The sequence below is a fragment of the Podarcis melisellensis genome (assembly GCF_964234715.1).
Source record: "Podarcis melisellensis genome assembly, chromosome: 13".
Lineage (NCBI taxonomy): Eukaryota > Metazoa > Chordata > Lepidosauria > Squamata > Lacertidae > Podarcis > Podarcis melisellensis.
This window is the reverse complement of record NC_138545.1, coordinates 53,750,775-53,767,152: the sequence shown is the minus strand read 5'-3', so window position 1 is coordinate 53,767,152 and position 16,378 is coordinate 53,750,775. Positions and strand designations below refer to the sequence as shown.

The following is a 16,378-nucleotide window of genomic DNA, read 5'->3' as shown; positions in this document are numbered from 1 at the left end:
AATCTGCAGAAAACCCCATTGGCATTTGCTCTGATTCAGTAGTAAAACGCGGGTTTTCCCGGGGAAAGTGCCAGGGCGAAAAGGAAACCACTCAGACACTGTGCCTGGCACCTGTGCCTAGAATGCGGCACAAAAGGAAGTCTGGATGAGCCCTTTAGCACCATTTCTTAAGTTACAGAATGTAATGGCCAGCTGAAATGGAAAGATTTAAAGGAAGAGATAAGCCAAATGTTGCTGATCTTCAGTGGAGTCCATGAGGAAACACAGTAAATAATTAGCATATTAAATTCATTGCCACAAAATATACAGTATGTTGTGGCCACTAGATTAGCCTGATATTTAAAGGACTGGACAGATTATAGAGAATTTTTTTTACTAAATATCAGCCATGACAGCTAAACAGAACTTTCGCATTCAAAGGCAGTGTGCCTATGTATGCTGGAGATAAAACAATGTTGACTTCATATGAGCTTCCTATCTAACTGGTCACTTCTAAACTGGATGTTTGGTCAAAATTCATAGAGTTTGGTCAAAATTAGTAGTTTCTTATACTCGCATATGCTTCTTCTCAGTTTATGGCAGTTCACGGCAGAAAAATCAACTTTGTACCACCCCTCCACCATTTTAATATACATATTTTCCCTACATTGAGATTATCCCAATGTATAGAGTTGATTTTAGAAGATTGTCAGTTGAAATGAACTCACTCTCATGCTTGACTTCATATTAAGAGGGCTGATAAATAGAATAGGCATGCAATTCAGGCTATTACTTGCTGCAAAACCTATCCTATGGCTGTGTGATTTCATAAATCATCTATGAGCAGCTTGGAAACTGACTTGAGAAGTTGCTCCAGCAATTGTGGTCCTTGTGGACAGTTGAACAGCCAGCTGGGACAAGTCAGACCTATGACAAAATGTTTCAGTGAATCCTCACCCCGAAGCACTATATTATAAGGTATAAGGCATAGGGGCTCCACCCCACCCCACCCTTCTCTCCTTTCTCCTTTTCATTGTTCTTTTCCAAGTAACACTCAAACTGCTATGGCTACTGAGCATACTCAGTTCTCATTGGGCTATGCAGGAGAGGTCCCCACATCTACCAGTGGTTTTTAGTATATCTACTCCCCTGTTTCTCAGTGTCACTTTTTGGCTCCAGTCCTGTTGGCACTTGCCACATGAGTTTTTCCATTCTAAGCAAGAGGCAAAAAACAGGAGGTGGTTTTTTTTGGGGGGGGGTGTTTCACTTGGAGGTGAGGCCAGGCAGTTCTAAATACCAGCACTGAATAGGTTTGAAATGTGCAATAAGGAAGCCCCACTGGAGGATTTAAGAGGGTTTTATTAGCTCCTACGTCCCTGGGCGTCCTTGTGTTTAAGAAATTGTGTCTCCAAAGCATAGTGTCGAGTCAGACATGAGAGAAGAGGTGCTTGTCAAAAGGGATAGGAACAAGGCACTACAGAAATGATGATAAGCGCCTTTTGTGGACCATTCTGGATATACCAAGCATTTTGTCTCCAAAATGCAGCAGAAGCTCAAAGATGATACTGTGCTCCTCCTCTACACCCGCTGTCCATGTTAGGATGCAAGCGTGTATTGGGGCTCGGCAAGAAACTCCATCCATGTCTGGTTATTGAGGCCAACTAAAATTTATTTGCCCCAGGCCTGCACAACTTGTGATCCAGCAAGCCAAGCACAGCCCGCCAGCCACATCCACTGCTGCCTTCCCAGTGGCTTGAGAAACCTCCTGTTTTTGCCACTTGCTTGGAATGGCAAAAGCATGAGGGGGATTATCAAGCATGTAGCTTATCACAACATGAGAGTAATGGGCTACATTCAGCATTGTGGGTCGGAAATCATGGCTTCTGAGACATTGCTATTTCCTAGTACTATTATTATGGTTGGTTTTTTGTGTGTACTGGATATAGAAATATGGAAGAAACTAATGAAGCTGTTACAAAAAAATGAGCTATACCAGTTTCTGGGGGCTGAATACAAAAGGCAGTGGAAGCAATGATGACTCCATTTCTTTCTCACATTATTTACAGTTTCCCCAAATTAGCTTATTCCACCTACGTGGTAAAACGTTGTCATCCATTTTTTCCTACAAGCAAACTGCCTAGTTTTATGTGTATTTTGGTACGTGACTGCACAAATCTCTCTGTATGTTTTTGTGCACCTTTTAAATAAATAACGAAAAACTTGGAGCTTCAGTGGCCTCAGCCAGCTGTGTTATAAATAATACATATTTGCCTTTTGATTCATTCCCCCTTTTCATCCAAACAGAGGCTGTGTTGGTGCAGAGAATCCTGATGACCTGGACAATCCCTATGTAGATGTAATTGTTCACAGCAGAGTTCGAACTGCAGAACCACAATATGTGAAATCTTCCTAGTATGTAAACCTCAAGTTTCCTTTCTTGTATAGTAATTACTGATTGAGAGCCTGAGAGACTCCATATCATGCTGCCAAGCAGGATTTAAGTTTATTTGGAACCAGAGCATATGGGACTGGGTGCAGGTGACTCAACTACAGACTTCTGGGATAGTAAAGGTACCCCTGACCATTAGGTCCAGCCGTGAACGACACTGGGGTTGCGTGCTCATCTTGCTCTATAGGCCGAGGGAGCCAGCATTTGTCCGCAGACAGCTTCCGGGTCATGTGGCCAGCATGACTTAGCCGCATCTGGCGAACCAGAGCAGCGCACGGAAAGGCTGTTAACCTTGCGTGTCAAGGTCTCAACCCCACCCTCCTTTTGTTGAATAAAGACACAAGACTCAAATAAATAAGGTTAATGGGCTAAAAAAGGCCACAACTTTTTTGGTTACAGACGATGAGCGGTATCGGCTTAGGCATTGGATCTAACCAACAATATCTGACTCCAGCCCATCTGCTGGGAGCCCAGAAAGGGTTAACCACCAGTAGGGGGAGTCCTGCTGATGCACATCAACTAGGAGCCGCCCCTCCCGGGGTCACCAATAGGGGTGGTGCCTTGGGCCCTCACCTCCCTAGGCTTCGGACAGGGCCACCCCCTCCCAGAATCCTTTAACGGAATACCCTTCAATATGTGGGGCAGGTGATGGCGCTACCTCCCCTCATCTCTTCTCCAGAATTATTCCAATGCCTAACCACCATGCCATAAAAGTTGTGACAAAAACCAAGTGGCTGGTGCCAATTTGCCAAGTGGAAAAATTTCTACCAGGTCCCTCAATGGCAACCAACCAAAGTCCATAGCAAGGTCGAAAGGGACAAAAACCTTAACGGGCAGGAAGGTGGGTAAACTGGAGCGCTGGAAGCCAAAAGAGAGAGATCTCCAGTGACACAGCCGGGAAACCCCAATCACGGAGGGCTGGCCACCCCTCCCCTGCGCACATGGAAGAAGAAGAAGAGTTTGGATTTGATATCCCGCCTTTCACTCCCCTTCAGGAGTCTCAAAGTGGCTCACTATCTCCTTTCCCTTCCTCCCCCACAACAAACACTCTGTGAGGTGAGTGGGGCTGAGAGACTTCAGAGAAGTGTGACTGGCCCAAGGTCACCCAGCAGCTGCATGTGGAGGAGCGGAGACGCGAACCCGGTTCCCCAGATTACGTGTCTACCGCTCTTAACCACTACACCACACTGGCTCTCGAGGGGAGAGGGTCGTGAGAGCCCGCAATACCACCTCCTCCTTAAGGCAGAAGTGGCCTTCCCACTGCAGTGGTACCTATTTATCTACTTGCACTTTGACGTGCTTTTGAATTGCTAGGTTGGCAGGAGCAGGGACTGAGCAACAGGAGCTCACCCCGTTGCAGGGATTCGAACCGCCGACCTTCTGATCGGCAAATCCTAGGCTCTGTGGTTTAGACCACAGCGCCACCCGCGACCCTTCTGGGATATTATGGCAAATCAATTCATGCACTGTGTGCTTCCAATGGAATTTATGTATTACATACATCCACACATCATTTTATTTGTATGCTACCTTTTCATTGTTAAACCATGCTCAACTTGGCTTACAACATGAAAAAATATATAATTACAAACATAACTAAAAGTAATTATGCTTATGACTTATAAACAATAAATATGACATCAAAAGCTACACAACCAAATTGAACTATTTCCACATCAATCATGATATAAGGCAGGTGGAAAAGAGCTGCAAGACAGGGAGCAGGTCTTCCAGGACTCACAGCCAAGATGGTGTTGTATTGTGCTTTTTAATTCCATGGATTTCAGTGGGACTAAGAACCAAGCTACACAAACTTTGTCCAGTTACTGCTGAAGTACCTCTTCACACTGTTGGCAGGGATCACTGGCTGGCATGCTCTCTCCTAAGCAAGCCTCATATCAGGGGGCCTGAGATAAAATCATCTGCAATCATATGCTAGTTTTCTGTGTACAGGAAGCATTTTCATAGGTAAGAGCAGTCAGATAGGGAAGGCTTTGACACACATCTGCAATCTGTAGTGATCTTGTCTCTCAAGAATATGTAATATATTATTTGTGTGCTCAATATGGTTGTATAGCTCAGTTTTTAAGCTGCAGCTAGCCTTTGGGTGCAGCTATTTTAACTTACTCATTAAGCATCAGGTCTTAAAAGCAGATAGTGACATATCTCAGAATTACTGCAAGGGTTAATAATAATAATTTATTTATACCCCGCCCATCTGGCTGAGTTTCCCCAGTCATTCTGGGCGGCTTCCCATCAAGTGTTAAAAACAATACAGCATTAAATATTAAAAACTTCCCTAAACAGGGCTGCCTTCAGATGTCTTTTAAAGGTGAGATAGCTGCTTATTTCCTTGACATCTGATGGGAGGGCGTTCCACAGGGCGAGTGCCACTACCAAGAAGGCCCTCTGTCTGGTTCCCTGTAACCTCACCTCTCGCAATTAGGGAACCGCAAGAAGGCCCTCGGCGCTGGACCTCAGGGTAAAGAGAATAGGGACATCCAATGCCTTTTGGATACTAAACACAGTATATGAATAGTTCATATAGTCTGACCCACTATAAGGGAGCAATTCCATCTTGGTTGTCTCAGTGGCTACTCCCAGACACTTTTGGAACTCCCTCCGTGGAGAAGCTAGACAGGCTCCCTCGTCTTCCTGCCAGCAGCTGGAGACTTTGGGAGACTGACTGCTTGTAAGGACAGCTGGTGCTATGCTGTTTCTGTTGTAATTATTTGTTTGTTTTTAATTGATAATAGATTGTTAGATACACACATATAATCAGGGTGTTTTTAAGCCGGAACTCAGTTCTGGCACCTCTCAGGCCGTTGCCATTATATGAAAACAAGAGAGGTGTTCATGGTGAGTTCAGGCACCTCTTTTTCTTGAAAAATTGCACTGGTTTTAATTCAATCTGTGTTTAATTGTTTAATTATTCCCCCCATGTTTTTAGCAGTTATTTCTGACTGTAAGCTGCCTTGAGTCCCTGCCAGGAACAAAAAAGGCAGGGTATAAATTTAATAATAAGTATGGAGGAATTTCTCTTTATTTCAGTGTTTCAATAGATCTTTCCCAAGCTCCCTGAGGCATGCTTTTTTAAAGATTGAAAATGGAGGCACTCTCCTGCAGTGTACTCACTACCTACTTAAAACCCAGCAAGGTCATTGTTTCCCTACCCCCCCCCCCACCACACTTCTAATTGAATATATGGGATACAGGTGGCGCTGTGGTCTAAACCACTGAGCCTCTTGGGCTTGCTGATTGCAAGGTCGGCAGTTTGAATCTGTGTGACGGGGTGAACTCCCGTTGCTCTGTCCCAGCTCCTGCCAACCTAGCATGAGTAGATAAATAGGTACCATTGTAGCGGGAAGGTAAATAGCATTTCCTTGTGCTTTGGCTTCTGTCACAGTGTCCCGTTGCACCAGAAGTGGTTTAGTCATGCTGGCCACATGACCCGGAAAAATTGTCTGCAGACTAATGCCGGCTCCCTTGGCGGAGATGAGTGCCACACCCCAGAGTCGATTTTGACTGGACCTGACCATCCAGAGGTCCTTTACCCTCTAATTGCATGTTGCATGTCATTGTACACGTCACTATGGATGGATGCGTTTTCGGTTGCACACTGCCTGTCCACACCACTGGGTGGAGAGGGGGCATGGAGGTCTTCCAAAGGGTTCTGTTTTCAAATCAGTTCAAAACTGGTTTGAAAATGCAGTGTTTCTCAAACTACAGGATGGATAAGCATTGAGTCTAATATCATGAGCACACAGCTTCACAAACTATCCATGGGAATCCCCTGGATACAGAGTAAACCAGAGTGTGTACACAGCCTTCGTGCTTTAAGTCTTAAAAAAAACAAAACTTTTAAGGTGTAATGCTTGGGTATCTGATGGCTTTAGGAAGGTGACAGAGTGGGGAGCTCAGCCACATCCGTGGATCTTGGAAGATGCCACCAGCATGACATAGGTGCCCATGGAAGAATCCTGATGGAAAACAATGCTGGCAGAATACAGACATTTGCCAAGCTTGCACCCCTTCATTTCCCAGCCACTCCCAGGCAGACTGTGAAAATTTACAGCCACCCCAAAGCTGGTGTGAGGAATTCCACTCCCAATGACTTTGGGCTCACAGGAGACTTTAACTGTTTACTATGTATGGTGCACAATGGGAAATCCCAATTTACTGTCTCATTTGAAAGGCAAGTTATCTGTGTGTACTGAAATGTAACTAAATATATATTCATTTAAATTATAAAATTGTCAGGTACTAAGAATTTTCCAGAGAAACACAACCCTGTATTTCAGGGGGCTGGGCTAGACAGAATACCCTTTGGGTCCCCTCCAACAGTTCTATGATTCTTCACCATTAACAACACAAGAAGAAAACATGGGGTTATTTGACATATACTCTTTGCCCAAGCCAAGTACCTCCATGCACTTTAGGTGTGGAGAGGACATTTGGCCACTAGAGGTCGCCTGAAGATGCTAAAGGTTTACTGCTGTAAAAATGTTGGTTCCTTTAACTTTTCACACAGCTGCTAATTGTGCTTCTGCCGCATGCCATTTCTGAAAGATAGTCTTATATGAACTAGAGAATCTTAGCAGTGGAGCATGCCAAAAGGAACAAAAAACCAGAAGGGGATATATTGTGCTACTGCCAAATAATCATTTTTAAACCGTTTGGGGAATTCTGCTGTTCCTTGGAAGCCTCTTAGGGATTCCTGAATGAGGAGATCAGTTATGGCTTGCAAGATTCCCTCTATGACAACTTGCCATCTGCAGCAGAGTGGAAAGTGGCAAGGACAGGGGTTGCAGGGGGAGGCCAACTACACCCATTGCTGGTTGCAAGAGCAGTGGGAGGTGCAGTGGCGTAGCGTGGGGGGTGCAGGGGGGGCCGGCCGCACCGGGCGCAACATCTGGGGGTTAGGGTTAGGGGGCGCAAATCCATGGGTTAGGGGGCGCAAATCCACACGTTAGGGGGCGCAAATTACTTGCCTTGCCCCGGGTGCTGACAACCCACACTACGCCACTGGGGAGGTGCCAGGGACACCACGGGGCCAATCCCAGGGCCCAGCTGTTGAAAGGAGCAAGTCTTGCCATAGATAACAGAACACTGTCAGTCAAAGCAATACCAAAGATCCTTTGGGGAGATCACAGAATTGTAGAGTTGGAAGGGACACCAAGAGTAACCTAGTCCAACCCCCTACAAACGCACACACCTTGGTTTGGCACAGGGATTGGAGTTGGCTGGGTCTCTGGACACCAGATATCTGTGACTCCTGAGGTGAGAGCCTGGACAGGATTAGCTTTGGTGTGGTGGTATATTTCCTGGGTGAGAGACGGGAGGCACTGGAGGAGGGGACTGCTCTACCGAGCACTGGCCGCCTATTGCAGAAAATCTTTGCCCATCCCTTAATGACCATTAAAGCTGATGGTGCTGCAGGGTGGTTTTGTTTTGTAGCATCACACTTTAAGTTGGCTGGGGAACCTGTGGCCCCAGAGCCAAAACAGCCCTGCAGGCCTCTCTGTCGGACCCTCAAAATTGTCCCCAGGGTTAGCCCATTAGCTCATTAGCCCTGCTTGGCACCAGTTGTTACTGCATGGCTTGGATGTGCCTTGAACTCTGACTGTTCCTTTCATTTGAAGTTCGAGAGGGGTGTGCGTGTCACTGGACAAAGGCAGTCTTGGTCTGTCACTCCTGTGACCAACGGAGAGGAAAGAGGCAGCCCACTTGCTCAGGCGAAGGCAAGCGGGCAGGCAGGCAAGCAGATGGGAGAACACCTTCTTAGGCTCCCTTGGCTGAGGCTGGGCTGCGGAGGGAGGGAGGGAGGGAGGGAGGGATCAGGCAGGAGCTCCTTCACCTGAGTCAGCAGCAGCCTCCTTCCCTTCCTCCTGGTCACTTCTCCCTCCCTTTATTTCAGGCATCGTGATATATCACTATATCACCATGCTTAGCTGGTGATGTATCACAATGTTGAAACACAGATATTGCCTAGCCCTAAAGGTGAGGCCTCTTGCACTTGGAACATGGTCCTTTTCTGTTATTAGATACTTTTATTTCTTCTATACCTGCACTCCATTGCTGCTTGGCACTTAGGCAGTTTTACACAGGGTTGTTCATTACGGCATTTGTTGACTGTTGCTTGATTGAGAGGAGATGGCGCTGTGTGCCTGGGCTAGGTCCGGGATTCCATTTTTGTAGTGACAAGCATGGGGCCGGTATGACAGTGGGGTACAGATAAAGGAGTGGGAGAGTTTTTAATCTATCATTCTTTCTGCACTTGTCGTGGTTTGGTAGAGCGTGCCAACCAACCCCCCTCTGGTGATGCCACTAACCTCCAGGGTGGTCCAAAACAAGTGATCTGTCATTCATGATCTGATCATGGGTGAGGGGGCTGACTTGGCGTAAGGGGGCTGTGCTGACTCAGCACTGTCCCCCCAGGTACTTGGTGCAACACCAGCCCAGCCCTGTGGGGCAGGGGGCAAGTCACTGTCATCCATAACATTTCCATTGCTCTCACCAGGAGGCCAGCTTGCTCTGACTGATTGCAAGGGGTTCTTCCCGGTGTTGGGCCCAAGATGATGTTGGTGTATAGCCCCCCCCCCCAAATGCACCGCAGCGCCCTCAGCTCCACAGCTTAGAGGCGATTTCATGCCTAACATTTGTGCTGTGGTGGCCTTGTCATGGGCTAGCTCGCGATTTCATGGTCTCTATGACAACCATGGAGCTATCTCAATATGTCACAGGCCTGACTGATACATAGATGTGGCAGGGCAGGGGTTTGGTCTGCAGAGTTGGCTGGCACAGATCCAGTGTTAGGAGGGCTTGGGGAGGCCAATGTTATGGACAGATCATTCCCTGGTGAGATTTTGGCTGAGTGGCAGTGTCCCCCGGCATGGATTGTTATGGATGAATGGAATCTGATCCATTCCTGAATGCTCAGGGAGATTTCCTTGTTGTCATGGCCAGGGCTCCTGCCAAGGCTGTGGTCTTGCTATGGAAGTGCAGGATGGGCAGGGCCAGGGATGCAATGCTTTTCATGTGCCCTTAATGGCTTGTAAGAGCAGTTGGGAGATGCTGCCTTTAAGAATAGTCCTCATGATGCCCTAAATGTCAGAGAAACCCCAAAATATAAATAGCGGTAGAAACCCTTCTTCCCACCTATGGTGCGGTTTGACGTTTTATGTGGATATAATGCTTATATCTGCTTATGCTGTATATCTCAAAATAGTATTGGTTTCTTGTAGTAAAAGTTCAAAACAAAACATAGGTGCTGCTGTCTACATTTACCCTAGTAGAGTTTCTGGTTTCCCCCAATTTATTTTCTATTTATATTTTTCCTTAGTTATATTCTTCCAGTGGGTGATATATCCAGTACTAAGCATACCTGAAGCTACTGAAACCAGTGATCTTAATTTATTCAAATCCAGTGCTTTTCACTGGGTCTACCATAATACCCAACTTTTCCTCTAACTTTAAACAACTGCTGCTCTCTATCTCATGCCTAGTTTTCAAACTAGCAGGGTCTCTTTTTTTAGCTTGATTGGTGCAACTTGTCATGAGCGTGATGAGAAGCTGCATCTGCAAAATTCTCTTTTTACACAACAATTTAAGGCACGGGAACCTTGTCGTCTTCTGCACCTGTGTGCTGCTACCTAGATACCCTAGTCAAAACAAAACAAAAAATCCTTCCAGTAGCACCTTAAAGACCAACTAAGTTAGTTCTTGGTATGAGCTTTCATGTGCATGCACACTTCTTCAGATACCTAGATACCCTAGATCAGGCATAGACAAACATGGCACTCCAGGTGTTTTGGGACAACAACTCCCATCATCCCTAGCTAACAGGACCAGTGGTCAGAAAAACATACTATTAATTTTTCATGGGCAAACAACAAATGATTCACACACATAAACATAATTGCACAGACTTGATATTTAGCACATTTCTCAGCTTCATTTAGCTGTATCTTATCCTTTTTTCTGCCCCCCTCCCCACAATGCTGCACTGAGGTTACAGCACTCAAGAAACTTTGTTCTGCAGGTGTTCTAAGTCAATGGGGGAGAGATGCCACTAAAGATGGGGTTTTCCTGTGGAACAGTCATGGGAAGGAAGAGGGAGGGCCATGCAATTCTTAGCCAAATGTCATATCAACAACCACAAATTCCTTTTCTTTACTAGTGCTGCTAACACATCATTGCTTTACTAGTGCTGCTAACACTGCTCAGCACTAGCAAATCTCAAGTGCCTTGCTCTCTAGGCCTGGTGCATGCATGCATATCATTTAATTTATCTATGTTGCACCATGGCTGGGCTGGCCCAAGACATTTTGACACCCAAGGCAAACCACAAAATGGCGCCCCCTCTCTGTCAGGGCAGAAGGGGTGAGTGAAGATGTACATCAGGAACAAGGACAAAATAAATATCTCTATTGGGATCTGCTGCCCCAGTGGATCCTGCCACTGGAGGCAGTTGCCTCGCCTTGCCTCATGGGTGGGCATGCATTGCATCACAGTACACTTGAAGGCCAGTTAAACCTGAAGTTAACATTTCCATGCTGGGGATACACAACAAGTTTCCCAGCCTCTCTCTTGTGTGATTGGATGCTGATTATTGAGCAATGTATCACAACAGCAATCAGGAATTTATCACATCATACATTGAGAAATCCTAGATATGGAAAGGGGGAAGAGATACACAAGTCCACTTAGCCTTCCTGGTGTGGCAGCGTTGCAGGTGAGTGACGCCTCCCCAGCCTGGATCCAATGTAGTCTTTGGTTGTTGGGCCTGCCCAGCTGGCAGGTTCCCTCTTGGCTTGTCACTACCCCAACTTCTGTCGCTTGAGCTAGAAAAGGCCACCGTTTATACTAGACAGAGCTCTGGGTCTTAATTTGCAAAATTCACTAGCTCTGGCAAATGGGGCTTGCTCACCACTGTAACAATCTAGTAGTGATTATCAACTTGCTAGGTATTTGCCCGTCAGTTTGGGAGACAGAGATGAATTTGATGTTTCAATTTTAGTGGCAGTTTCCAATGCTTTCGATGCCATTGAAACAATTATTAATTGTCTGTATTTTTATCTATTTCTCATTATGTATTTATATATTATCTTTCTCCCCACCCCTGTTTCCTGTTGTTGTTTTGATAGCTCTCTACTGTATTTTATGTTTATGGCCAAATAAACCAAACCTGAAATTTATTTTTTGCCCACTGACTAGACAATTTGTATGCACAAATTCATTCTACATGTATGTAGTTCTGTTGCTTGAATCTAATTTGTACATTGGTACATAAGATTCTTTGCTTCTTTATTGTGCTGCTGTATTTTGCAAATGGGTCTTGTGCTGTCATTTTATGCTTTAGAGCTGTATGTGTGAAATTTGGTTTTAGGGCAAAATTCCATATCCATGAAAATACAGCTGCCAAGAGTATGTGGCAGTATCTAATATCAGTTCTTTTAGAATCAGATGGCATTCCATTAGTGCAAAATGTTGCCCATGGAAAAAAGTGAGAAATCTGATATTGGGGTGTAAAATACAAATATGTGGAATTTTGCATCATTCTGTATCTGTGCAGGATAGGGCTTGCCATCTAGCGTTCAGCTGAGGTGGCCTGTTCCCTCCTCCATCTGCCACCAGTGGCTACTTGACCATTTTGCCCTGCATAGAGGAGAGATCTGGCTTTCAAAAAACCCTTCACTGCCCACCCTTGTAGCTTTTCTTGACTGTTTTTGTTTAACTGATAGTTAATTGTTTTTATATTTAAATGTAAATTACTTTGTGAGGTTAAACTGAAAAGTGGTATAAAAGTATATTAAATGTCAACAAGATCCTCATCTAAGATGATTGAGTTTTATGAAGACGAGTGGAATAACAATTTTCATTTAGGAAGTAGCCTGGTATTTTCCTGCTGCATCATCTTTTCTCTCCCCACCCACCTCAGATGCAACAACAAAAGCTTTTGCCTTAATTAGAGCTATCAAGAAGTCATTATTTCAAGCCTGTGCCCATTTAATCAATTCCTTTTCTCCCTTTAACTTTTACCCTTAGCTCTCCAAACACCTTTGGATACACTGGCAAGGTTCATTGGTCAGCCACCCAACCAGCAAATTCTAATCTTCCACCAACATCACCATCAATAATTTCACGAATGTATTGGTAAGTGTGAGGCACATTACTTAATTTGCTCAGATACATTAGAATTCTAATTATGGTTATTTCATTAAAGAACAATTAAATATTAAGCACAACATTTCTTTGGTTTTGAAAAATTTGGAGTCAAAACCCATAAGAAAAGCTTTCAGGATTATTTGACATCTGCTGTAGTTTTCAGATTCCTTTGTATTTCCTTTGAATTTTTTATTCTTTTCCTTTGAAAACAGAGAGAGGGGGGAAAGAATTCTAAAGCATGGAGGGCAAAACTGGGCTTCTCCAGGTGACCTATTTATTGAGCAATCATCCTGCCTTGCTAGCTCAGAGTTTTCACAGAGCTCAGCTTGTATGTGGTCCTCACTGAGCCTTCATTCTGATGTGTTTGTGAGCAGTGGGAGTGAGACAACAACAAGCAGTCATCTTTATTTGCTTGCAGGCTGTTTATCTGTCTTCCTAGGAATTATTCCTCCATACCACACTTTTCAATGCATTTTACTATTACTTCCTAACCACAATAAGTTGCGTGTTTTTAAAATGGATTAGTTGGGCTGAAGCAACAAAGCCCTTTAATTCACTTTAATTGCCGAAAACCAAAATTCTGGTATGTACATGAAGTCCTCCCACAATATACTGCCAGTCTGCCTGAAGGAGCATCTCCACCCCCATCGTTGAGCCCAGACACTGAGGTCCAGCGCCGAGGGCCTTCTGGCGCTTCCCTCACTGTGAGAAGCAAAGCTACAGGGAACCAGGCAGAGGGCCTTCTCGGTGGTTGCACCCGCCCTGTCAAATGCCCTCCCATCAGATGTGAAGGAAATAAACAACTATCTGACTTTTAGAAGACATCTGAAGGCAGCCCTGTTTAGGGAAATTTTTATTGTTTCATGTTTTATTGTGTTTTTAATATTCTGTTGGGAGCCGCCCATAGTGACTGGGGAAATCCAGCCAGATGGGAGGGGTAATAATAATAATAATAATAATAATAATAATAATAATAATAATAATTTATACTCTGGAAGCACCCTATGTGTCATATAGTTTAATGCCATTTCTGTGTGTTTTAAAGTGTAAATTTCTCGATGGCTGCTATCAGGCTTGTGAAGATGGCACTTGGAATGGGGGTTAACTCTTCCCTCCATATCGTGATCCTGAAACTTTTAGGCATCAGAAGTTTACCCCAGAGTGGTGTCAGAGGGACTGGGGAGCGGCAGTGGCGGCTTCACCTGCGCTATTCCACTGGGTGAAGCAGCCACCCCCCTCTGGCCCTCATACCAGTCCTGGGCAATGTATCGGTGCAACACCCAAGCCTAGTGTGTACCCGCATGGCTTGGGTCAGGTGTGTGTGTCTTTTTCACCTGACTGCCTTCCCTTCAAGCTAGGCAACAACTGGGGCAGAAAGAGCCACACCACTGACCCCAAATAAGGGGAGCCTCTGTTTATTTGCACGCATGACACAGCAGTGCAAGATCACGACAGGAGGAAGCAGCTCTTATGCCTCTGCAGGAGTGTGTGAGAGAAGGGGTCAGAGGGAATTACTGTTATTTCTCATTAAATTTCTATACGGCCCTTTGTCCAAAGATCACAGGGAGGTTTACCATATACAGTGGTACCTCTAGTTACGAACGCTTCGGGTAACAAACTCCGCTAACCCAGCAGTAGCTGCTCCTGGTTGTGAACTTTGCCCCAGGATATGAAAGGAAATCGCGCACCGGAGGCGCTTGCACAGCGGGAGGCCCCATTATCGAAAGCACGCCTCAGGATAAGAACGGTTTCAGCTTAAGAACGGAGTTCCGGAATGAATTAAGTTCGCAACCAGAGGTACCACTGTAACTATATAACATAATAACAAAGAAAAACAACAACCCCTTACAGTCTACAATTGTTTGGAATACCAGCAAGTTCTACCCACTGTCTCTTGGTGTCAGTAGTGATTGTGACCTTGAAATTCACATTCAGGTGAGAAAGATGCTTGTCTCCTCTTGTGATTGCAGTTACCTGGCTAAGCATGGGCAACCATCTGAATTTCCGCATCTGGGGCCTTTGTCACAGACCCTTGTACCCACTGAACCTCAAAATCCTTTCAATAAGAAGGAGAAAAAAAGAATTGAACTTTGAAAGAATATCTGTCTCTGACGGCACAACTCCAAGCTTTAAGAGATAATGGGAAACAAGCAAGGCTGTGGAATGAATGCCTTCTTCAAGAATGGTCAAGAAACAAAACTTCATAAGGACATGCCTTTATGATGTGGGACACCTTCTGTATATTCCAAATGACCATTTCAAGCATACACTGATTAATGCATTTCTTTTTTAATGTACTTTCTCTCTTCGTATTCATTAACATTTCCTCATGCCCGGCTGCAGAGGCCACGCATGTCTGAGGTGCTTCATGCTGTTCAGCCCACACCAGGTGTGAGGCTGCTGGCATTGCTTCAACTGCTGGGGGATCAACAGGTCTGCCTGATATGCCACCCATCTGCTGCCCAGTGGGACTCCTGTGTGTGCCCTCAAATAATGTTAAACTGATCTTATACTGCAATCATTACTTTGGGTCCTGTGGAATGTTTTGACTGACTTAAATAAAGAGATATTTTTATGAATGTAGCCTGATGTGGAGCATTTTTGCCTTTACCATGTCTGCTCAGCTAATTGTGCCTGAATTTAGCCTGCCAGCCATGCAAGAGCCTGTTTCTTCAGCCTCATTGGAGGATGCTGGCCACAGTGCATGCAGGTGGAAAGCACTGGACTCAACAGGTCAGAACTTGTGCAGCAGTCTCTCTAGTCCATACAAAATGGCATGCTTTGTTCCAGGAGCCAGGTTTTTTGAAATGCTTCTCAGAAGGTCCCTAATCCTATTACTGTCGTCTTTTCCATATGTATGTTGAATTTATGAATGTTTACCCATTCTCCACCTTGTTCCTTGTTATTACAATCTTCCCCCCCTCCAACACTTCAAAAGAATTAAGCTGAATTTGCACATTCACCATAGAATCTCACCCCACTCCAGCATTTTAGGTCACTGTTGCTCTACATATGTGCTTTCATTTTCTTTCTCTCATTATTATCTCTGGTCCAGCAGGTTTTGTATGTTATAGATTACTGACGTGCAGCCCTGTGCCTGTATTTCAGTGGTGGTGACACACCAGGAGCAAGACCTTGGGGTTATAGCAGGTAACTGGAGGAAGATGTTGACCAAGTGTGTGGCAGCTGTGAAAAAGGCAAATTCCTTTCTAGAGATCAGTAGGAAAGGAGTTGAAAATAAAACTGCCAATATCATAATGCTGCTATACAAATCTATGTTGCAGCTACATTTGGAGCACTGTGTACAGTTCTGGTCACCTCACCTCAAAAAGGGTATCGAAGATTTGGAAAAGGTTCAGAAGAAGGCAACTGACATGATCAGGGGAATGGAGCAAGTCCCCTGTAAAGAAAGCTTGCCATCTTTAGGCCTTTTTTGTCTAGGGAAAAGGTGAGTAAGAGGTGACGTGATAGAGGTTTATAAAATGATGCATGGCATGGAGAAAATGGACAAAAACAAATTTTCTCCCTCCTAACACTAGAACTCCCTGGCGTCCAGTGAAGCTGAATATTGGAAGCTTCAGGACGGATAAAAGAACAGATTTCTTTGTGCAGCACATAGTCCACCTGCAGACTCCCCAGGAGGCAGGGATAGCCACCAACTTAGATGGCTTTTAAAGATGATCAGACAAATTGACAGAGGAGGAGACAGCTCTCAGTGGCTCCTAGCCATAATGGTTATGCTCTACAGCTGGAGGCAGCAATACTTCTGGACCCCCGTTGCTG

At 45.0% G+C, this 16,378-nt stretch overlaps 1 protein-coding gene across 2 annotated transcripts in view; it reads left to right on the top strand.

Annotated features, from left to right (window-relative positions):
- SPMIP7 (sperm microtubule inner protein 7) overlaps positions 1-15,759 on the top strand; it is a 29,685-nt gene extending 13,926 nt beyond the window's left edge. The window contains exons 7-9 of one of the 2 annotated variants that reach the window (XM_081885872.1): positions 2,284-2,391; positions 12,476-12,583; positions 15,654-15,759. In XM_081885872.1, coding sequence (XP_081741998.1) covers positions 2,284-2,391; positions 12,476-12,583; positions 15,654-15,669 — 232 coding nt within the window. In that variant the 3' untranslated portion in view covers positions 15,670-15,759. Of the gene's footprint in view, positions 1-2,283; positions 2,392-12,475; positions 12,584-14,565; positions 15,175-15,653 lie in introns of those variants that run through there. The other variant, XM_081885871.1, reaches the window with a different exon arrangement.
- Positions 15,760-16,378: the final 619 nt, after the last annotated feature.